This window comes from Nothobranchius furzeri, chromosome 9, assembly GCF_043380555.1.
Source record: "Nothobranchius furzeri strain GRZ-AD chromosome 9, NfurGRZ-RIMD1, whole genome shotgun sequence".
NCBI classification, from domain to species: domain Eukaryota; kingdom Metazoa; phylum Chordata; class Actinopteri; order Cyprinodontiformes; family Nothobranchiidae; genus Nothobranchius; species Nothobranchius furzeri.
Window position 1 is genome coordinate 40,641,358 of NC_091749.1, and position 24,828 is coordinate 40,666,185.

The 24,828-nt window shown below is 41.3% G+C and overlaps 1 protein-coding gene across 3 annotated transcripts; it reads right to left on the reverse strand.

The window, feature by feature from the left end:
- Positions 1–323: 323 nt before the first annotated feature.
- On the reverse strand, positions 324–22,946 carry rbms1a (RNA binding motif, single stranded interacting protein 1a). Of its 3 annotated transcripts, none has more exons than XM_015953454.3 (14): positions 22,643–22,946; positions 14,690–14,835; positions 9,982–10,040; positions 7,604–7,695; positions 6,067–6,224; positions 5,688–5,767; positions 5,501–5,601; positions 4,770–4,819; positions 3,342–3,432; positions 2,979–3,029; positions 2,177–2,278; positions 954–1,022; positions 650–725; positions 324–546 (listed from the first exon to the last, which is right to left on the reverse strand). In XM_015953454.3, exons 1-13 carry the CDS (start codon positions 22,685–22,687, stop codon positions 657–659), a joined length of 1,113 nt encoding a protein of 370 aa, XP_015808940.1. In that variant the 5' UTR covers positions 22,688–22,946; the 3' UTR covers positions 324–546; positions 650–656. The 3 variants fall into 3 exon arrangements, with proteins under 3 accessions (XP_015808940.1, XP_054588348.1, XP_054588347.1); XM_054732373.2 differs by having other exon boundaries at positions 6,067–6,218; positions 22,643–22,913; XM_054732372.2 differs by having other exon boundaries at positions 397–576.
- Positions 22,947–24,828: the final 1,882 nt, after the last annotated feature.

The window sequence follows — 24,828 nt, forward strand, 5'->3', positions numbered from 1 at the left end:
CAGAATGTTTTGTAGGAAAGGCACCGTTTCCAATGATAAATTTAATAATTCCTAATGAAATGGTCATGTGTTCTGTTCAACGCTCATGTGCAGCTGGGCGTAAAGTCATCTGCTGCAACATTGAAAACCAAAACGAAGTTCTTCTAAAACTTCGGTGCAAACCAGGTCTGCAAAGTTTGTCACGTTTCACAATGAAAGGAGCTCTGAAAACAAGGACACCTCAAAGGTGGAGGGGAAGATCTGAGTCTCATGCATTTTAATGGGAGTGGGGCGGAGGTGGAGGTGGGGGTGGGGGTCCTCTGGTTTGAAAAAGAGAAAAAAAGAAGAGTTTCTTGTTTATTATCAAAATAAATCTACTTTTCGTTCTTTTTTCATGTGATTGACAGACTGTTTGAGTCATTTTACATCGTCTTTAATTTTCACTAAAAATGTTGGGACTGTGCAAAAAAAAGGTTCCTGTATCTGGTCCGATCAGGGCAGGCTGATCCCCGTGATGTCCTCAGCAACTTCTCACCTGCCGTCTGGCTCACAGAGCTGTAACATGGCCTGAAGTCAGACACATAAGCAGCAGAAACACTTTTAGACGAGCGATTTGACAAATGTTTTATACTTGCTGAGGAAAGATCCACGCTCAGAGACTAAAACACACCTGTGTGTCACTTGCTGAGTTGACTGTACGGAGACGAGTTGTTGGAAGAATCCACTTGGTGCAGCGTGCCATTTTCCTGCAAAGCAAGAACATTGTCTTTCATTTAGAATCTGATAATAACCATCCTCAACGTGGGATAATTGGTGGTTTTAGAGGAAAAACAACTCATGGTCTTATGAATGCAGGACTCCTGGCCTAAAGTGAACCGTTTTCATTTTCTGAATAATTACTGCTTTTAGATGCATAACAGTTAGATGGGTGTTGTTTAGAAGGCATTGTAGGTATTGTGTGGCATGAAGCTTACGGGTGCTGCCTGCATGGGAGCGTACTGAGGCATGTATGCTCCCTGGACACTGGAGTGGGCAGGAATATACTGTAATGGAAAAGAAAGCATGATGAAAACACAGTAATTTAATTTGAATTGATTTAGGCTGTTGTTGATGGTGTGGTATTTAAAGGCATGTTCCACCTGTTGACATTCTCCCCATAGTTACATAAGCAGGAAAACAAAAATGCAACCAGCCCAGTCATTTTCTTGATCTGGCCCACCTTTAGCTTTAGCTTAGAATAAAACAATGCAAGTGAATGGTACCGACTAGCCTTGAGAGTGAAAAACGTTGATAAAACTACTCAGTAGTGATCCTAATTCTGCTTGGTGACCTCACTAATCATACTGACTGCAAGTGAAAATCATAAGTAACACAAAGGAATCACAGGAGCCACATTAGACTAGGGACTATTTAATGACAAAGCACAGCTGTAAGCTTCCACTAAAAGGTGTAAACACACGACACCCTAATGCTTCCATAAACACAAATGTTAGCAAACTGCCGAAACAACGGCGCTCCAGCGCAAATGCAGTGTGCCATTTTTTTCTCTTGCCGTCATTGTGTGTGTGTGTGTGTGTGTGTGTGTGTGTGTGTGTGTGTGTGTGTGTGTGTGTGTGTGTGTGTGTGTGTGTGTGTGTGTGTGTGTAAAATCAAACAATACCTCGTGAATCACCAGATAGATTTTAATGATGCTGTCAGAAAGTAATTGTTCTTCAACTGCTTAACTTTTGGAATCAGTTTGATTCAACACGGCTGCAACTGCTACTCAACTTTAGCTAAATTTTAAAAAGCCAGAACTTTCAGTTTTACAGCTAAGGAGCTAAAATCTGGTGTTGTGTTTGTGTTAAAGGTTGCAATAGTATGCATTATTATCAAGAGTCAAGTTGATCAACAAAACAAAATATGAATTTAAAACTTTGGCCTGATGGGTGGTGGGAGGTTGGCATCCGTTTTAGAAAATCTAGACCTTTAATTCTTTGTGTGCCTTAGGAAAAAACTGGATTTGATTTAGACCAGTGAATACTGAATACTAAATATTAGGAACCACTTAAGTATAATATAAGTAAAGTTTTTTTCTACTTCTTTATATTTTTACAAGTCAATCATTTAAATTCATCACACAGAGTTAATTAACTCCCTGATGAAACTGGTCATTTTAAATGAAACAAGGCAGCATGATGGAGTGCATCTCACTCACAGCTCCAGTGTTTCCCAGCGACAGCTGGCCGATCTGCTGAGTGATCATGGCTGAGGGGTGCATTGACATGGAGGGATCCACAGAGGGAGACATCACTGCAGCCTGTAAAACACGACAGTTTTAACTCACATCACATGACGAGAGTTTAACAAGCTCAGTCCTGCTCTCTCTGATAAAAATATTAGCTGCACGCTGGAGGGCGTGGGGTGGAAAGAACCTCAAAGTGCTGTACAACTTTAACCCCGTAGCGACGATTGTGAGATTATTGTTTGTGTTTTGAAGTAGAACGTGTTCTGGAAATCTGTTGGGGTGTGACTATGCCAGCTCCTCTCCGTTTTTAGCTGGTGTGTGTACACCTTTAAACACAAATGCCTTCTGGGAATAGTTCATTTCCCAGCAAAACGTGGGGGGAGGGAAGGGAGCAGAGACACTTGTTCCAGTGGAAACCATCTGTTGGAGGACTCAAAGAGTCACAAGACTGTCTCTGCTTCAGGCATTTCCTGCTGGATCCACAGAGGGGGAGGGAGGAGGGGCTCGGCGTCTCCTTGGTTGTTTCATTTCTCTTTCATGCGCTCTCCATCACACATGTACACACTTATATGCAACACACACACTGGCTTCGTCTCACAGCCTGTGTCAGCTTGGTGTTTCAGGAAGTTTGATTGTTGGGTTGACTGTGTCAGCAGAACTGGCTGAATAAAGAGTGAGCAGCAGTCAGCTCTGAGCTTTAGCTGCAGCGGCGCCTCACACCCATTTCCTGTAGCAGAAATAGTGTTGGAGTGTCGTTTTGTTGTTCCCTTACCGGGTGTTGCATGATGTAGGGTTGATGTGCCAACCAAGAATGACTCTGAACCTAACAGAGGGAGAAAAAAATAGACCAATGAAAGAACAAATTACTGTTCCTTGTTTGTCAGCTGCTACAGGGGCATGAAAACAGTTAGCCTTCAACCACCTTCTAATGGCTTTTTGGCTCTTACTGGACAGACTTTAAGCTTTTATTGGTAATTTTTGAGGTTCTTAATGCTCACATTCACAACACCAATGACATCAGAATAAAAACACCCTTCATAAATATATCTATACACCATGTAGGACACATGAGAGAGGAAAAAACATTCAGCGTTTAATTCATTTATCTTTGTTGCTTAAAGAGAATATTTGGTACCTGGTAGGCTGAGACTGGAGACATGTAGGGAGACATTGCAGGCTGCACAGTCATTATTCTGTTGGTCACTGGATATGGAGAAGGATAATACCTAAAAATAAATAAATAAATAAATAAATAAATAAAACACACAAATTACAAAACTAAACTCAAAGATTTATAAGATAAAAAATCTTAAATTGTATTGTACAGGAGAATGTTCCAATATTAAATATTTTAAAGGATCATAACTAAGTATGAAAGCTAAAAGATTAAATGTGTATAATACATGTTTACTGAACACTACTAATAATTTTCTGGCCACTTACAGAAAATTAAATTATCACTAATCTCAGATGGAGTGGCCGACTAACAAAACATTGTTTTTAAATAAAGGTTCACAGAGTCAGGCGGGTCATTAATTAACCCAGAGTCATTCAAACACATGTCAGCCAGAGATGAACAAACATGGTGGTGGTAGCATCATGGTCTGGCTTTTCTGCATGAATCTAGTCTGAATTCTGCAAGCTTGTGTTGTTAATGGCACTGAAGGTAACTATGCAAGTGTGACAGCAACATGACACCAACTGTAAGGGTTCTGCTAAAGAGGACTAGTTACAATGATTCAAACGACCACGTTTAGGTCCTGACTGTCATAAATGGATACTTAGTAACTGGTTAGAGGAAACCTATGTCACAGAACCTGCTTTCCTCAGAGGAGTGAATGTTGTGAGTAACTTTACACAACAAAGTGAAACGAAACCAAGATTAGAATTGTGCAAATTTGTACTATTTTTATCAAAGCCCGTTTGTTGTGCTTGTTTAAAGGTGCGGATCACTCGTTATCAATGCATTTACAGTGGTGCCTAGTAGAAAATAATGCCTTGTAAGTCGTAATCAGGGGTCAAAATGCACCAGTGCGCCATTTCCAGGAACTAGCAGTGAGCCACAACACAGCTGAGTTTCAGACGGTGGCTATTGGAGTCTTATTTCCTGATATTTGAGCATCTTGCCTCAGATTGGATCACAGCAACATGACTCTACCACCGACTTGCAACATGGATGTATTATCTCCACAAATGATTCAAGCTTGGAGGAGCTTCTGCCTTGTGGGGATGTTGCTAATGCTAACAGTGAGCTTCTACTAGCTGAGGCATTCTTTGCTGATTCCTGGACCCTAAAACAACAACAGCCTTCCCCGTTGTGAGTCCAGATGGGTGTTAAATGACAGTGTTATGTAGATCTGTCAGGATCACCATCTCTTTTCTATCAGAAGCTAATGCAGGAGATATGTAATGCAGGAGATATGTGTAGGAGACTATTTCCATGTTCAGCCTGCATGAAAATCCCAGACATGAATAATCAGACATAAGATTAAAAAAATGTTTTTTCCGTGTTCTACAACCAACTAACTCCTCATCACCACCCTGTAATAAAACTCTTACTTACCCGGTCTGAATGGCTGCTGAGGAAGGGTCATAGGTCAGAGTCATCGCACCCTATGAAAAAAATAATAATGTGGATTACAAAATTATATTTTATTGTTGAAATGTAAAAAAAACAATATTTATTATCTATTAACAGCATAAATTAGACACTTGTACAAAGAATTTTAATAAATTATTTGGTAACACTTTACAATGAGGGTCCCTTCATTAACATAATTTGGTGCATTATTAAGCATGAATAAACTATTAAAGTATTAACAACTGCTTAATATTAATGCTAAAATCAAGTAATGCATTATTAAGCAGATACCCCCCCTCCCAGGCCCTTTGTCCTGTAACCTTAAGGGCACTTAATAGTTAACAATAATGGTAACGTTAATAAAAGGACCCTTTGTTTATTAATGCTTAATAATGCACTAAGTAATGTTAATAAAGAGACTCTTATTACCAATGTTTTCATGATCTGGCATCTAAGTAAAAACAGCTGGGTTTATTTAGACTCAGAAGTTTGAAATGAAATGTTTTATTAGAATTTAGTTTCTCAAATAATAAAAAGCAGATATAGCTGAAAGTGAAGCTTATTTTATACTTTTTCAAGTCATTTTAAAACATTTAGGTGGCTTTTTTTAGCTACTAAAACTGGGTATTCATGGAAATACTAAAGAAAACTCATCCATTAATAAGCAGCACGATGATAAATGAACTTTACATATAAATAAGTTGTACACGTACTAGTCTGAGGTCACCCGTCTGTCCGTTGGGAACAAATCCACCGTGAGCATGTTTCTTCTTTTGACTGTCTGCAAACTTACACAACAAGGGCTGAGACGGAGCTGGGGGCAAAACACAAAACCAGCAAATCAGCCTCCATGGTTTTCACTTAGGGAGAAAGCGTCCAGAACAGGAAGTGTTTTCTTACCCAGCGCTCCAGAAGCTAACTTCAGGAACTTCCCGTTGAAGTGAGAGATGACAGCACTACACTGATCCGTCGTGTCCATCCTGACAGACGCAAGCAACATTTTCTTTAACACAATTGCTAATACCTTCACCATTTCAAGTGCTGTGAGATATGATCAACTCTATGTTATTATTGTTCTGTTGCATTAAAAGAATACCGGTATTCATATTTTCAATAATAATGGATAAATCACTCCAGAAGCTACGGTGTGCCACAGCCAAGGATTACATTTTATTACAGGAAAGGACCCCTTTGCTAACAGCTTTATTCTGCAACAGCTTGAAAGATGAGCCAGTAGAAAATAAACGAGAGTGCTTTCTTTCAGTCTCCTGGGACAGACCTGGCAAAGCCCACGCCTCGGCTGTTACCGCTGTAATCTCGGAGAATTCGGGTGGAGACGACCTGGCCGAAGGGCTGCAGCATCTTCTCCAACTCTTTCTCATCCACAGAGAGAGGCAGGTTGGAAATGTAGAGATTTGTCGGGTCCTGTTCCTGTTGCTGCACAAAGAAAAACAGAAGAAAAAGAACAAAGAAACCAAAAGCCTTATTTAGCATGAAAGATTTGACAAAATGCAAGAAATGTCACTGATGATGACGTCCTGAACCGTTTACTCTTTGACAAATTACTGGCTGACACTTGACTCCACATGAAATTGTTTAATCCGGGCCAGAGGAACATTTGGCTAAAGTATTATTTCTGAGCTCTTCTGCACAAACAACACACAAACTCACTGCAGCCCACTTCATGCACACTCTGCAGCAGCTTAGCGCCTCTACGGTCTCCCTTAGAAACAGCAGGAGAGCAGCGTCGCCATAGCTACTGCAACACACAAACCAGGCTCTGCCATGTTTGTTCGAAACTGAGCAGCCACAGGCTGGTCTCAGGAGAGAACCACTCATCAGTGCACTCTCCTCCTGTAACACAAAACTAGAAAAACTAGAAAACGGAAAGAAATGCGATGATGAGTGCAACCGCAGATGTAGATGACATAGAAACATCCAGTTAGTCATCTTATTACACTTGGATCCAAGTGTAATAAGATGTTACCAAAAAATATCTGTGTCTAAAATGTTAATTAAAAAAAAAACGTTTTAGTATATGAAATGTTGAGGTTCTTCATGTGTTAGAGGAATACAAAACAATACGCTTAAAATTAAGATTTGTTAAGAAAGTCGTTGATCTGTGCGATGTTTGAAAAATGTTTGGACATTTGAAAAGAAATTTCAAATAAAGGTTGTTTATTACACTCTGTGCCTAATTTCTTTTATTATAAATTCTTTGTCTTGATTTAAAACAAAACCTATTAATGATTCTTGATTGCAGAAGATTAATCTTGTACAGTTGCTTGTTCCAAGATTTTTCATCTCAACATGGGAGGGATACAAAAACAGAAAAAAGCACCAACAGGCTAGTTTTGAGTTAATTTTATTTAATTTTGCACTTGAAATTAGTGTTTCACTATTTGTATTAAGAAATTTGGCACTTGTCTAAAGCGTAGATATTTTTTCTTATTTAAAGAAGTCTTAACAAGTGCAATTATCTTGCTGCACTGGCAGATTATTTCACTTAATTTAAGGTCATTCAGACTAAATTCAACTATTTTTTAGCTTATTTTAAGATGGCTAATTTTTGCAGTGGTGACTCGTTTTCAGTTTCTAAAAACTACAGAATGGCTCAGGGAAAAGGTGCACAAATGCTGGTGACATCTGAGAGAGGTGGCTTCTGGTTTAACCAGTGAAAGTAAAAGAAGAGGTCACAGGAGAAACAGCTCATCAGCTGAGGTCGTGCGACCTGTTTAATGTCCTTTTCAACATGCAAATGAACAAAACTATAGAGAAATGTCTCATTCTCACACACAAGCATGTACGCAACCCACCTTGGCCATCTGTGCCTGGATGCCGCTGGTTTTTAGAGCATGTACCGCCTTTAATGCAGCAGCTGGGCTGTCGAAGTCCACGAAGCCGTAACCTGTTGTTAGTAGAGCAAAATGTGTATCAGCTGTCAGTGAAACTAAAGAAAAAGCTCTCAAGTTGGGTTTTACAGATTAATGTATTATTTATTTACATGAAGATGATCCCTGATCGGAACTGTTAAAGCAAATAAAATCGTGATTTTCCACATTTGATTTCCAGAGATAGGCACTGATCAGGCACAACATTATGACCACATTTCTAATGTTGTTAGTCCTGTCAGGACTGGTTTCCAAAAGATTTGATGTATTTAAGTCCAGCGTTTGTGAGGCAGATCTTGGACCGTGGATCTGATCTGCTTGTCCAGCATTTACCACAGGATCCCTTCAGCTGGAGTTAGACCTGGACAACTAAGGTCTCAGGCTTACACCTGCGCTCCTCAAACCCTCTTTACTGTCTGTTTGGGTGGTTTATGTGGCTAAAAGCTGTCTCTGTTCTTCAGGGAGATACGGTATTTAAAATGTGTACTAATGTCCAGGTACAGCCGTGTGAATGGCAGCTCAGAGAGGTGTTTTGTCATGCTTTCCCCAAATAAGACAAATTTATTCATTAGATTTGATCTTCTTTCATTGCTCTGTGGTCCAGATCTGATCCTTGTTTACCCACATTAAATATTTTCTGCAGAACACATGGGTCATCATGACCAATGTGTGGTTAAACAGCCCCAAACACTGCAAACCACAGCCTTTTCTGACCTTAAATTCATGCTATCTGAACCAGAACTTTATTTTTGCAGCTGTGGATCAGAAAAGCACTGGCCTTGGAACTGACTTGTCCCATCGAGTCTGCATCTGATTCATTTATTGCCCTTCCTTGAACCACATTTTGCCAGCCCTGACCACTGCAGACCAAAAACATTCAAACACAAGCTGCACTGCTGAAGATGCTTTGATTTAGCTGCTAGTTCATATATTTCACTTTAAAAAGACATGAAAACAGAAATTTAAACCAATTTATCATACATAAATGCATGCCATGTGGCTGTTCAAAAGTACGAGAACAGGAAGATTAAATTCAATTCAAGTTTATTTAGATAGCGCCAAATCACGACAAAAGTCATCTCAATGCACTTCACATAGTAAACATTCCAATTCAGGTCAGTTCATTACGCCAATCAGTAAAATGTTTCCTATAAAAGGAACCCAGCAGATTGCATCAAGTCACTGACTGTCAGTGACTTGATGCAACCCTCATACTAAGCAAGCATTTAGCCACAGTGGAGAGGAAAACTCCCTTTTAACAGGAAGAAACCTCCAGAGGATCCTGGCTCAGTATAAGCAGCCATCCACCGCGCCTCGATTGGGGATCGAGAGGACAGAGCACACGCACGCACACACACACACACACACACACACACACACACACACACACACACACACACACACACACACACAAAACATATATACCAAGTAATGTTTCAATGGTTACATTGTGATTTCTTAGTAAATGTTCTATTTGGTGAGATAAACTTTATTGTATTTATCCTAGTGAATCTATAATTAAACGGGTAAACTAGTAGTAGCACATTCAATGTCAAAGAAATTAAAATGTTATTATCAGGAGAGGGAGAATGTTTAAGCGGTTATCAACAGTGTTCAAGCCGAGATATTTTAGAATAAATCTTTAACATTTTCATGCATGAGTATGGCAACTAGTTGGGAATTTCCCTCTCATGTGTTTTAAATTGTCTTTAGGCAGGCAAGGAAAGTGCATTTTGAATTGTAAATAGGTTCTGCAGTGACACACAAGACACTGATGTGGGGGTCAATATGCAAAAATACCAGAAACACCTCACAAAAACATCAGAACAGCTTTAGAATAGCTGTCCACAGCTATGAACACTAGAGGGTTAAAACACATCATCTTTATGTTTCAGTCTCATGTAGTTAGAGACTGTTTCCCATTTATTTCCATGAGGAGTGAAAATCTGTTTGTGGAGCCTCTAAACCCGCCTGTCTCGGATAATCCATCATAATCTGCTTTTGTTTTTGTCAAACTTTTGTTACCATGGCAATAAAACACAGCAGTGAGATTCTGCAAATCAGATGGCTGGGATGCGAAAGCGACTGAAGTTTTGACACAAATGGAGGCAGACAGGTTCACTCTTCACCCTCAGAATGATGGATTATCGTCCCAAACAAGCACCAGATTACCACAGATTGATTTTAAGGCACCATGCAGATGATAAGAGACATGGATGCTGAGTTAAAAGTCAAACGATGTTTACCTAATAAAAAAAAACTACAACTATTATGGTATTTATTCAGGGCGTGTCTTTACTGACCTTTACACTTGTTAGTCGTCTTGTCCAGGATTGCTTTAGCAGATTGAATCTTTCCATACCTGGATGCACAAAGGAGATACATATTTCTGTCAAAGGTGCTATTTTCATTACTTGCGGGGTGAAAGGCACGCTCTACTGAGCCAAAACAAATCAGATTTTAATATTTCAGAGTTTGTTTTCATCTGCAATGCTACGCTTTGAAATGTGACACAAACTGTGAACGACTGCGTGGACATGCAGACTACACAGACCGAATGTCTCGCTCGTTTCAACATGCGGACCTTGTTGCTATGAAAAGCGCTTTCATTTCTGCTTTGTACTGGCAAACACCACTGGGAACACGAACAAAACACGAGCAGACAGGACACAAACAGCTGCTGCTGCTGGTTTCATGGCTCAAAGCCTCTCCCTTCAATGTGCTTTTAATTAAAAAACGAGACAACTCCAGTAACGATGACCACACTAATCACTACAATAGCATCAACTCATATCACAGATTCTTTGTTCATAAAGTATCAGGCATTAGAGCAGCTATTTCTGGTAACTCTGTTGACCCTGTTCCAGTTCCTCCATCACCACCCACCCTGAGCTCCCTCAATACTGTTTCATACTCAGGGCTGAGTAAGCTTGATGCGAGGCAGAAGCCATCTGGCTCTCCACTTGACGTTCTGCTGCCTCGCCTCTGGAAGGCTGCCTTTCAGTGCCTTGGCCCTTCACTTGGTCAGATTATCAATGGGAGCCTCAGCACAGGTGTTGTCCCAGCTGCTTTGAAAGCAGCAGTTATTCGGTCGACCCTGAAGAAACCTGGTGCTGATGTCTCTGTGATCGCAAATTACAGGCCTATCTCTACCCTGCCTTTTACATCAAAAGTGCTTGAGAAAGTCGTTTATCAGCACCTGGTCTCACATTTAGCTGACTCTGATCTGTTTGAGGTTTTCCAATCAGGGTTCAGGTCTGGCCATAGCACAGAGTCGGCTCTACTGAGGGTCCTAAATGACATCTATCTATCACTAGATCAGGGTACATCTGTAGTGCTTCTGTTGTTAGACCTGACGGCAGCCTTCGACACAGTCGACCATGCGATTCTACTTGATCGCTTGGAACGATGGGTTGGGATCAAAGGGTCAGCTCTGGATTGGTTTAGATCGTATCTCCACAACAGGACATTCTGCGTTAAACTGGGTGATGTTTTTTCATCTTGGGAGGGGCTCCGCTGGGGGGTCCCGCAGGGATCGATCCTTGGTCCTCTTTTGTTTGCCCTTTATCTGCTTCCTCTGGGGTCAATCTTTCGTAAACATGGCCTATCATTCCACCTCTATGCTGACGATTGCCAGATTTACTCTCCATTGTGTCAGAAGAAAGGTCACTCTATCCAGTCCTTTGTGTCCTGTGTTAACGAGGTGAAGTCTTGGCTAATGGCCAACGTTCTGCATCTGAATGAGGGAAAGACAGAGTTCATTGTTTTTCACCCCAATAGCAGGAATGTGTATCGTTGTGTTGATCTTGGCCCTCTTTCTCCCTACTCAAAACCAGTTGTTACCAGTTTGGGAGTGAAACTTGATGCTAGACTTAAATTTGATGCTCACATAAATTCTCTGATCCGGTCCGGTTTCTTTCACCTAAGACGCCTTGCAAAAATCAAGCATATGCTGTCGAGAGCCCACCTGGAGAGGGTACTGCATGCCTTTGTTATTTCTAGGCTTGATTACTGCAACTCTCTCTATGCAGGGTTGTGTCAGTCATCACTGCGTCGCCTACAGGTTGTGCAGAACAGCACAGCCAGGTTCCTGACTGGGACCAGGAAACGGGACAACATCAGTCTGGTTCTGGCCTCCTTGCACTGGCTTCCAGTTTGCTATCGCTCACAATTCAAAATCCTCGTCTTTGTTTATCATTTCTTCCAGAGTGGTGGTCCCCCTTAAGCCGGGCGTACACTGTGCGACTTTTTCACTTTTTTGAGCTGATTTTCCACTCGTGCGAGAATCCAAGTGATCGGGGCCAGTTTTGCGCCGAGCGTCGTGTAGCATACGGGGGTTACGAGAGGTGATTAACACCATGTGACCAGCTACCGATCGGCAATCGTGAGCTTGCACGGACTTCTGGAGCGTTTGATATTTTGCTCGTCCCTCGTGAGGGTATCGCACTGTTGAAGTGGCGATGCGAGCAGCTGCGACCCAAAATGTATCAGAACCACTCAGGGCGCATGCGCAATCCTGCATCAACACCGCTCGCCCGCTATTTCCCTAATAACACATCGTTCGTTTTTATTTCCACACATTTTTTACTCAAAGATTGTCAAGAAAGCGTGTTTGTTGTGTTCATGTCAAATTAAACTGATCAAAAATTACTTTCTTTATTTCGTTTTCCTCATCCAACCCCCATAAATCCCTGTGTGTCCTCCTGCAGCACTCCCGAAGGACAACAGGCAAAACAAGACAAAAAAGTCTGACGTGTTGAGTAAAAACTGCTATTTTTAGCATATTTTTAGGGCCGACGTGTTGCTACCAGACGTAGTGTGAGCAGTCAGATCGCATCCGAGAACTGGGTCGTGCAGTGTGAACGCATGACTCGTGAGATCTGCCCTGCGAGGAAGTCGTACAGTTTGAGCTGAAGCTGAACGCTGCGAGTGAAAAAGTTGCACAGTGCACACCCAGCTTTATCTAGCCACACTCCTGAACAAACATTCCCCATCATGCGCTCTGCGCTCCTCTGACCAAGGCCTGCTCGCTGTCCCTCGTTCTAGGTGTCGTACTCGTGGGGGGCTTTCTCAGTCCTAGCACTGTCACTCTGGAACCAGTTGCCACCCTCAGTTCGGCTGTCCCCATCTCTGCCAGTCTTTAAGAGTTGCCTAAAAACACACCTCCTCCGCTTGGCGTTTCCTGAACTTGTTTGATTTTGGCCCTCTTTTATGTTGAATTTATTTAACAGTTTTCATTGGTTCACTCTATCCATTGTTTTACACATTTGTCCTGTACCAGAATGTTGTAATTTGTATTTTGTAATTTGAATTGCTTGTATTTTTGATTTATTCAATATATTTACCTTCTACTGTACCATGTTCAGCGCCTTGGGCTTCCTAACAGAGTTGCGGAAGCCACTTTATAAATAAAGCTTTGATTGATTGATTTGATTGATATATCAAACACGGTCACTGGACTGCTTCATCATACAGCTTTGTTTTCTCATTGAGAGAAACGTTACGCCGCGCAAACATACCAACCTGTGGCTATTTCTTCCACACGTGTGTTTGTGTCTTTATGGAGACATGGAAGTGTATTTATAACTCAGCATGCCGCTGCATGGCTCAACTAGCATGCATGTTCAAAAGGCCACCTATAAGGAACAGATTGCGCTTTTTGGAAGATAACTTTAGTTTTGGACATTTTTTTTAAATGCTGTTTATTCAGCACCTTTCCCAAAAACTATTATCAACAAGGAAGATGAACCAGCAGTAACTTCAAATGTATTCCTGAAACCTACGGTCCTTTATTTTGTCAGCAGCTCAAGCTGAGACGTTCACCTGCTAAGCTAAGCTAAGCTAAAACTTAGCAGGTGTGACAAGCAAGGAGACTGGAAACGGGGAGAGTTGTATGATAAAAGACAACAAAATCTAAATTTAACAAATTATGTTGATTATTACTTGCAATGGCATGGCGCTAGCTTTGTGCTAATGCACTTCAAAATAAATGTTTAACATTATTGTATCTTGAAAGGAATAGTTGAGATTTTCTGAAGCACGTTTCTGTAAAAGCAGCATGAAGGATGAATATATTCCCTGTAACAGATAGCGGTTGGAAAACATTCAGCCTGGAGAAACAGAGAAGAATCCAAATCATCATAATCTCTAAAATGTTCTCGCAGGTCATGTTATTTTTGCACCACCACATTGTTACTGGCATTAATTACATGGTTAGTCATGGATGAAATGGGTTAGGGTTCGGAAAATATGTTGGGAAAATGTCAAGAATTTTTGACTGGAATAAGAATTGAGACATTAGCTATGAAAAGGGAATTTTTTTTGGCAACTAGAGGTAATGAAATAGCATTGGTGGTAACTGCTATAATTTATTAAAACTGGAATTGTTTTAATGCAATTTGTAAAAGACTGTATTGTCCAACCAGAACTAATCTGTGTTTCCCTAAACGAAGGCTGTTCAAAGAGCAATCAACAACAAATAAGATTTTAATTGATAGAAACATTTCCACAGAGCGCCACTTCCAAAAAACAAAAAAAAAAAAAAAAAAAAGAAATATCGCTTTAATTTTCCTACAGTTCAACCTTTCCAGAACTCTTAATTATTATGACAAAAACCAAATAAATGAATGTGACGACACCGGCTTTGGGATTAGGTGAAAGACTCTACCTTTCCCATTAACATCAGAGCCTGCAAGAGCAACTATCTCATCTTTTAATCAAGTCAGTTAAAGTGAAATTTAATTATTCAAACACTGTGTGCACCAGATTTCAAGTGAACACCATGAGTCTGCGATTGTTTATCTTCAATCATAATTAAACCTCTGCAATCAAAGACTTTATAGATTCAAATGGATCCAAAACAAGAGACTGATCTGCATGTTTGTGGTTTGGACAACTAGGATGATCACAGTAGACCCTTCGTTTCAACAAAAAAGTCTCTAGAGAGAGAGAGAGAGAGAGAGAGAGAGAGAGAGAGAGAGAGAGAGAGAGAGAGAGAGAGAGTGTACTCACTGGTGACAGAGTTTGACCAGATCTAAGTCTGTAGTGGCAGGCGGCAGGCCGCGGATGTAGAGGTTAGTTTTGCTGAGCTGCTCCAGGCCTGTGCTGCTGCTGCTGTTGCTGCTGCTGCTGGGACTGGACGGAGTCATGGGGTACGACTGCACACAGGAAGCCTACTGTTAGGATGTTTACAGGACCTCGATAATCTAATTTAAACACGGGTCAACAAAGAAAACAAGAACATCCCGTCTGCATAGAAACATACATGAGAAACGATCTGACTTTTGCTATTTCATGCTACATTAAAGCAACACTGGTCAACGATCAGCACTGTTCAGTTCATTTTTATTTCAAACATTTCACACATGTATCATTACAAAATATAATTCCATTATTTGTTTGAGAAGGAGTAGGCAGAAGTATTTACTTATTTGTCCCTACCCCCTAGTTTTACCTCTTATTCATTTAATTTTCTTTCAATCTTAAATTAAACAAACAACATATGAAAAAAAAAAGTATATTTATGTATGTATATAAAATAAACGTTGGAGCCAGTTATTTACTATGTGGCTCCTATCGGGCACTAGCAGGGCCGACTAAACATAAGAGCTATGGTAAAACCCTGCTGCAAGTACTAAACAAAAACATGTTCCTCCAGTGGATTTATGTAATTAGATTGTTTGACAGCAGAATTACATCGGCTTCATTAGAGGCAGTACTATTCTGCTTAAAAAAACATTTTCTTGTGAATTGACTTTTTATGAATCACTCTGAGATAAAACCTGCATTTAATTCATACATCCTGCTTTCACTACACACCACATTGCCCTGCAAAGCATTTCCTTCCCTTTACTCATTCATTAAAATCGCTCCCAGCCAGATCAGATCAAAGGCAGAACATGGCAGAATAACACCATCTGTCCATAACCAATGGATAATCCACTTCAAAAGCCAGAGAAATGCAACTATTCACCAATTTAAATAAAAAGACAAAGAAAATACATTTAACCGCTCTTTCAAAGACACGTGATTGTTAAATGTTACGACTTGTTTCTTTCACAGATAAGAAAAAAAGAATTTTTGGCAGAGACCTCTGGGAAGTCTGTTATGTGCTTAAGGTCACCATGATGCCCCAAAAGGCAGGTCAGGATGGGGGCAATCTCCCTTTCCATAATTATGTTTTTAGTCATTTAAACTGAAGAGAAAAGAGCACAAGCTTCAGTGAATTTAGCTTTTAGACTTCATAAAGTGAAGGACAACAATAAAAAAAGAAAGTGAAGAAGACTTATTGAGAGATTTCAATAACGTCACCAGAACGATGCTCATTACCACGGTGGGGGACACGTGATGGCGATCAGAAACAAACGATTTTTTTAAAATGCAGTTTTGTCTGTTTACTGAACATTTCCAACATGGTCTTAGATCTGAATCCAGCCAAGATAAATCAGACAGGAACATTTAACACAACCAGTTTACGTGTATGGATGACAGGTGTAGACTATCCAAAGGAAAACTCTTTTTTTAAAGGTGTGGGACACTCATTTAATCAATACATTTGCAGTGGACTCTAGAAGGAATGAAAAAAAATAATTAAGTCGTACTCGGGGAGAAAAAATATACCGGTGCACCTCTTCCAGGAACTAGAAGTTACCCACGTCACAGCTGAGCTTCAGACGGCAGGTTTTGGAGTCTTCATTTCAGATATTTGCACATCTTTCCTCGGACTGGTTAACAGCATCATGCTGTTTTATAGCCACAAACACCTCAAGCCTGCAAGAGCTACTTCAAAACTACTTAAATGTAAAAGGAAAAGTATGTAAATTTTAAAAATTCAATTAAGAATAAAAGCTTGAGCCGTGCCACAGCACTACCACACCTCCTCCAAATACAATTTTACTCAAGGACATAATGACTAAATTGTTATTTAAAACGTTAATGCTCACAGAGCTGGGATGATTTTAATTCCATAGTACAATACATTAGAAAACCATTTGTGGATGGTCTGAACCAATAGGTTGTCAGCTGCAATCAGATACACCCCATCCAGATTAGGGCTGAACCATTTAGGAAAACAATCTAATAACGATTTTCTTCTTCAATATTGCAATTGCGATTTAATTCACAATTATTTTCTCAAGGGGCTTTTCTCATTTTTCACAGAAGCATAAAAAAATCTATGTAACTTGTACTGAATATAAACAAGTTTATGTATCTACATATTTACCTACATATAATATCAACAAGTTTATTTGTCTACATAAACACTCACAAGTAAAAAAAATTGTATTTGAAGGTGCAATTCTTTGCAGCCAGGAGCACATTGCTTGAAGGAGCATAGGTATTAGCATCAACAGTGAAAAATTATTTGCAGGAAAGAAGTGTGTCGCGTTTATTGAAGTCTTTTGTGTTTTGAGTTTTTGACATCTTGTCCATGCAGAGCTTCCATAGTTCAGTTACGTTCATAGCTGCTAGCCAAAACTCAGTGGAGTTGAAGTCTTGTACAGTTTTCTAGCTTTAGAGCATACTAACTTTATGCTTATTTGAACTGTGCATCTCCCCCCGCCTGCTCGTTGTGCTGATTTATCGCCCTACAAAGACTGTCTCTAACTTCCTTAACGATTTCTGTGATCTTGTGGCAGACTGCATCCTAAAATATGACTATGTCCTATTTTTTGGTGATTTTAACATCCATATCTGCTGTCCTGACAATGTGCTTGCTAAAGGTTTTTTTAATTTGCTAGATTCATTCAATCTAACTCAATGGGTATCATCCCCAACTCATGCCAGGGGTCACACCCTGGACCTGGTTCTCTCTTTTGGTCTCCCTGTCATGAACCTTGTGACTTTGCCTCCTGTGTTCTCTGACCACTCTCCTATACTCTGTGATGTTACGTTGCCATGTCCTGTCCCTGTGTGTGAAACTCCAGCTACTAGGTTCAGAGCCCTGGATGCAGAGACTATTTCAAAGTTTGTGGACTGTATGTCTGTAAGGTTAGAGACCTTTAACCCAGATCCATCTAACACTGAACGCTATTCACAACACTTTGATGTACTTTGTAATCAGGTCCTGGATGTGGTTGCCCCTCTCAAACTTTGCAAGTCTCGGCCTAGGAGGGAGCCTTGGCTCTCTGATGTCACACGGGCTTGTAGGCGGGCGTGTAGAGCCTCTGAGAGAAAGTGGAAAAAGGATGGCCTACAGGTCTCGCGAGTTGTTCAGAGCATCTCTGGTTGCTTATCAGGATGCTGTGAGGGCTGCCAGAATGGCCTATTTTGCAGACATCATTGAAACAAACTCCAATAATCCTAAGATTCTCTACAAAACACTAAACTCTGTTCTGGTGTATCAGGAGCCTAGCTCCATGTCTCCTACAGCTGCTGGAAACTCTGAAGCTTTTCACAAATTCTTTGTTGATAAAGTATCAGGCATTAGAGCAGCTATTTCTGGTAGCTCTATTGACACTGTTCCACTTCCTCCATCACCACCCACCCTGAGCTCCCTCAATACTGTTTTTTCTTCTGAGCTGAGTAAGCTTGTTACAAGGCAGAAGCCATCTGGCTCTCCACTTGACGTTCTGCTGCCTCGCCTCTGGAAGGCTGCCTTTCTGTGTCTTGGCCCATCACTTGGTCAGATTATCAATGGGAGCCTCAACACAGGTGTTGTCCCAGCTGCTTTGAAAGCAGCAGTTATTCGGTCGACCCTGAAGAAACCTGGTGCTGATGTCTCTGTGATCGCAAATTACAGGCCTATCTCTACCCTGCCTTTTACATCAAAAGTGCTTGAGAAAGTCGTTTATCAGCAGCTGGTCTCACATTTAGCTGACTCTGATCTGTTTGAGGTTTTCCAATCAGGGTTCAGGTCTGGCACAGGTCTGGCACAGAGTCAGCTCTACTGAGGGTCTTAAATGATATCTATCTATCTATCTATCTATCTATCTATCTATCTATCTATCAGGGTACATCTGTGGTGCTTCTGTTGTTAGATCTGACGGCAGCCTTTGACACAGTCGACCACGCGATTCTACTCGATCACTTGGAATGATGGGTTGGGATCAAAGGGTCTGCTCTGGATTGGTTTAGATCATATCTCCACAACAGGACATTCTGCGTTAAACTGGGTGATGTTTTTTCTTCTTGGGAGGGGCTCCGCTGGGGAATCCCGCAGGCAGGGTCCGAAATTAAATTTTTTACTCACCGGCCGAAAATCTACCAGCCAAGCATATTTTTTGCCGGCCAAAATTCTAAATGATTTAGATCCACCTAAAGCATGTTATTCTATATTATGTTGATTCCAAACAGAGTGACAAAATAATTAAAACATCAATTAATAAGAAAAACAACTCTTTTGTCACTTTTACTATTTATTTATTTATTTTTAGAGATGTTTTTATGAACCCTTTCATTGAAATCTAGTCAGACTCCTTGTTTTCTCTGTCCATGAAGTCTGGCCTCCTGCTTCTGACACCGTCTTTGTGCCAAAGCATTACAGCCTCATTTGGGTCATAGTCCTTGATCTCTGGAGAACACAGCTGCACCATGAGAATATCTGAAAGTGTGTCAGGGCTAGGGTTGTCACGATAACCGGTGTAGCAGTAAACCCCGGTAAAAAAGTTGACAATAAATAATAACAGTCTTGTTAAAAAAAAAAAAAAAATATATATATATATATATATATATATATATATATATATATATATATATATATATTATCTCGGTGGATTACCATGGCTGCGGTGTAGGCACGGTGACCCTTACCAGCCACCGTATCATCTGCTGGAAGTTGCCGGCGGCACATGCGCACTTTGTTGTTTACGACCAAAACTTTCTTTAAGCTAAAGCTGAAATAATGGCAGGAGGAGACGACAGCACTCAGGACATGTATTATCCCTCAAAGAAGACAAAGTCGGAAGTATGGGCATCGTTTGGATATTTGAAGAATGCCGAGGGACAGTTGTCTGTGAAAGGCAGCAACGCTACGTGGCCATCATAATGTAGCCATTGTCTCACGATTCCGCCATCTCCAGTTCGCCACTTTTCACAAAATCTTCTGGTTGCCACTGGTCCTGGTGGTTTTTCTTCCAGTTCGACGAGTTTTCTTTTGGAAGGCTGGCTGACTCCAGTTAAAAACCGCCACATTTCACCGCTAGTTTTAACACGAAGCTAACAGCTAACTTGATAAACTGATTGAATGGGATAGGTGGAAATGACGTTGGATGCGGCGTTCACGTTTCACGTACATTTGTGTAAGTTGCATGCAGGCGGGAGGAGTATCAGACATCCGTGTTAGATGACTGATAAACATAACTAATTTGGTGCAAACATTTACTCGCCAGGTGGCAGGTAGAGCTCAAAAATTTACTCGCCAAATGAAGCAATTTACTCGCATTTGGCAAGTGGCGAGTGTTAATTTCGGGCCCTGCCCGCAGGGATCGATCCTTGGTCCTCTTTTGTTTGCCATTTATCTGCTACCTCTGGGGTCAATGAGTGCGTTTACATGCAGCCAGTAACCCTTTTAAAACCCGAATATTCACAATAACCCGGTTCCGCAGGTCCATGTAAACACCGCCAAAACCCGGATATGCTCATAACCGGGTTTTTAAAAACCCGGTTACTACACCTGGGGTAACCCTTTTCTAACCCGAATGTTTGGTTGTGTAAACGCATACCGGGATATCCCCATCAAAGCGTGTGTTCTGCGCATGCTCTGTTCGCAATGAATCTTGGTCTTTTGAGTAGCGAGACGTCTTGTATGCGCCAGAACACCGGAAGGAAACAACAAGTTGGGAGCAACATGGCGAGTCGCGGCACAGCACCACACTTTTGGAGTGACGAGGAAACTAAAGCGCAAACAAACACGGTCACTATCTCTTCCGAACAGGGAAACATGTTGTTGTTTTCACGGATACCAGAACAAGAAGAACCGGAAATGACGCATATTGCGTCTGGACGTAGTCCATACGTCCTGACGCTACCCCAACGTCCGCATTTAAATCGGGTTATGCAAGTTAGAGGTAACTCTTTCTATTTATGCTTATAAGTGGGTTATTCTGATCAACTCAGAAACCCAAATACCGACCTTAACCCGATCATAACCTGGATATTGGCTGCATGTAAACGTAGTCACTCTTTCGTAAACATGGCCTATCATTCCATCTCTATGCTGACGATTGCCAGATTTACTCTCCATTGTTTCAGGAGAAAGGTCACTCTATCCAGTCCTTTGTGTCCTGTCTTAACGAGGTGAAGCTAATGGCCAGCGTTCTGCATCTGAATGAGGGAAAGACAGAGCTCATTGTTTTTCACCCCAATAGCAGGGCTGTGGGTCGTTATGTTGATCTTGGCCCTCTTTCTCCCTACTCAAAACCAGTTGTTACCAGTTTGGGGGTGAAAATTGATGCTGGACTTCAATTTGAGGCTCACATCAACTCAGTGATCCGGTCCAGTTTCTGGATTCCGGTTTGCTATCGTGCACAATTCAAAATTCAAAATTCAAAATCTTTGTTTACAATTTCTTCCAGGGTGGTGCTCCCCCCTATCTGGCCACTCTCCTGAACAAACATTCCCCATCACGTGCTCTGCACTCCTCTGACCAAGGCCTGCTCGCTGTCCCTCGTTCTAGGTGTCGTACTCGCGGGGACTGGGCTTTCTCAGTCCTAGCACCGTCACTCTGGAACCAGTTGCCACCCTCCGTTAGGCTGTCCCCATCTCTGCCAGTCTTCAAGAGTCGCCTAAAAACCCACCTCCTCCACTTGGCGTTTCCTGAACATGTTTGATTCGGCCCTCTTTACGTTGAATTTCTTTCACAGTTTTCATTGGTTCACTCCATCCCTTGTTTTACCCCTCTGTCCTGTACTAGAATGTTTCACCTTTTTTGTAATTTGTATTTTGTAATTTGAATAGCTTTTATTTTTGAATAGCTTTTATTTTTTATTTATTCACTATATTTGTACTTCTACTGTACCATGTTCAGCGCCTTGGGCTTCCTGACAGGGTTGCGGAAGGCGCTTTATAAATAAAGCTTTGATTGATTAAAATATCTGTCTGCACTTATTCGATTAACAGCAGTTTTTACTTTTTATTAGACTCCAAATGTAATAATTTGGCACGTTCCTAATTTGTAATTTGTAAGAAGCAGAGGAAGGTTAAATTCCTCTCTGGCTTTTGGTTTTAAGGTGCCACCCAAGCATTACCAGTGGCCCCCATTTGGCTGCCCCCGTTGAAAACTTTCTAGACGCGCCCCTGCTAACTTTGTGTTTTTTTAAGGGGGGAGGTGGGGGACTTCAGGGGTCCAAATCTCTTTCAGAGCTGCAGCTAGGATGACATTCACAAGGGCATCTTGCAGATGATTAGAATTGAAAACTCTCTCTTCCCTGCAGGGATTCACATAGGAGGTGCAGGTTAAGTAACACGCAGTAAAGCCACTTAATCCGAAACGAGGCTTGGATTTCCTTCTTCACAGTTTAAAATAAGCGCTGCCTCTCCTCTCGGGGCCTGGTTATTACATCTCCCATTTACAATTTATTGTGATCAGCTGAAAAAGTCCAAACATAGGATGCAGACAGGCCTGTCAGCATCCTGAAAGACAGTACATTACATTGGGACATAAAGTCCTCTCCGGATTCACCCACTCATTAACCTACAAAACGCACTCCGGCTACCGTCACACACATCGACCAGAGTTGGCTGAACAAACAAGGACATATAATCATTTATGTGTCGGTGGAGCTGTAGATGGAGCCAGCTGTTTTATCTCCTCACACATCAGAACATCCGAGCAGCGCTTCTATTTACTAATGAGCTGAATGAATTCGGCCATAAATAAAGACACAAAACAGGATGAGGTGCTACATGCCATCTGATACCCAGAGAGGGCTTCCCAATGTCATGTGCGCCTCAAGTGAGAAAAGAAGTGCAGACAGAAAATAAATGCTATGTGTGTGCGTGTGTGTGTAGGTGTGTGTGTTTTACCTGCTTTCGATTGGATGTTTTCAGCGGGTTGTTTGCAAAAATCATCCTGGAGGTTACAGATTAGTTAAAAAAGGGGGAAAAATCTATAATTACAGCGATGAGCTAGAATGAATCAAGCGATGAGAGGTGGGAAATGCCCGGTGGCTTTATAATATCCGCATCCTGACCGCGTCTGGTCACCAGCTAAACACAAACAGGAGCCGCTTTCCTGGATAGGTGTACAAACACATCTATAAGCTACAGCCAGAGGCACGCCAGAAGATGGACCAACCCTCCGGTCCGGTTCATTGATCTACGACGTCCTGCTGCAGACCGCTCGGCAGTCCCACCTACTACAGACCGAACCATCTCCGCCTCCGCGGGGTGTTCCACGTTTAATAACCCAGCGCGCCGCGGCGCCAACTGGTGCTCTTTTTGTTTTTATATTGACGCAAAATGTCTCAAATAACCGTCTCAATGTCCAACCCCTTAAAAGCGCTGCAGGGGTTCATTTCTAGGCGCAAAAGCAGCGGACGGAACACTCGTCGCCTTTTGCGTTGTTATCGTCCGTGTGCACATACCAAGCATTCCTCACCCCCACCTTCCCTAACCACACACACACACACACACACACACACGCACACGCACACGCACACGCACACGCACACACACACACACACACACACACACACACACACACACACACACACACACACACACACACTTCCTCTTTATGCCCTTCCCCCAATCCAACATACATGTCAGACAGTCAGGATGCTGTAATGAAATACAAGCGAGGACTGGGCCGGTCAGGGGGTCACGTCTCAATGTAAACCCTTAACTGTGGGAGGGAGGGATTAATAAACAGAACAGCCAGCTCATATGTGGAGACAAAGGAGAGGAAGAAAGAAAAGGTCCAGAACCTTTGAACATGTTTCCTGAAGAGCAGTCACCATTTATCGGCTCCATCTAATGCAGATCATGTGACATAAATGTTTAATGGCTGGTGGAGTGAAGAGGAAGCACTTAGTCCTGATGAAGTTGGAGTCACAGAGAAACATTTCTGCTAAGTGTGTAGCAGTAAGAACTCTCCTAAAGTCAACATTTTCATTAACTCAATAAAAGGTGAACCTCTTCTTTTACCAGCTAAGATTTATGTGCTTCTCTCAAGCATGAAGGTCTTTATTCTAATATCAATCAAAACCTCATTCAGCTTTAAATTAAAATCAAAACCATAGACTGTAAATACCAACAAAACCAAACACAATGACTAAACATGTCCACCTCCAGGTCATTTTCATTTTTGAAAAGATTTTGAGATTGAATACTTTTCCAGCTTTCGAAACCTTAGACAGATGCAGCAATATGTTAATTTGGACAATATTCAGCACACTAAAAAAAACTTCACGTAGTTTTAAATAAGGTTTACTGGAATTTTCTGCAGGTCTTTCAGGGTTTTCCGGTTAAATATGTCTACGTTTTCACTAAACCTTGTCTGACCTTTTTACAGTTACAGTAATTTTTCAGCCACTTAACTCTGACCTATGAATCATTCGGGCATACAAATGTCACCTGAATTCATGTGTGTCCACCACATATCCCAGAGAACTTACAAAAGAACCAGTTGGGTTTTTTTGTTCTGTTTTTGTTGCCAAATCCCCTTAAAACATTATGAGGAAATCTGGTCTAATAGGAAGTGTAATTTTTCCACTGAAGACTGTGACTCAGTCTTCACTTTTAAATCCAATCATTCATTCTGTAGAAATCCTACAGGAAACCAGTGCTAGACTCATTGTGCCCACACATCTTTCCATGTCTCTTTTTTTATGTTTTTATTTTCCCTTTTAATGAGTTCAAAGCAGGACTTACCAGCAGGCATCCTGTAGCAGGATTTGCTGGACATTTAAAAATCATCAGTTAACTCCAGATCCTTCAAAGGTTCAGGGAAGCTCTTAAGGCATCAGATTTCTCTCCCGTGTTTCCTCTTCTGACAGGATTAAGGTTTCATGTTGGTTTTGAGTTTCAGGAGCTTTCTGAAGCTCTTCGGAAAGTCCAATCGTTCCTATTTGAGCAATCAGCCGCAGATGCTGTTAACTGTGTTAAAGCAGACTGATAAATCCAATGAATGAACTCTGCTGGCAACAGACATGTCACTTTAAATAAGCAGCATTTTAGAAATCAATGATGTGTTTGGAGTATCTTCATGC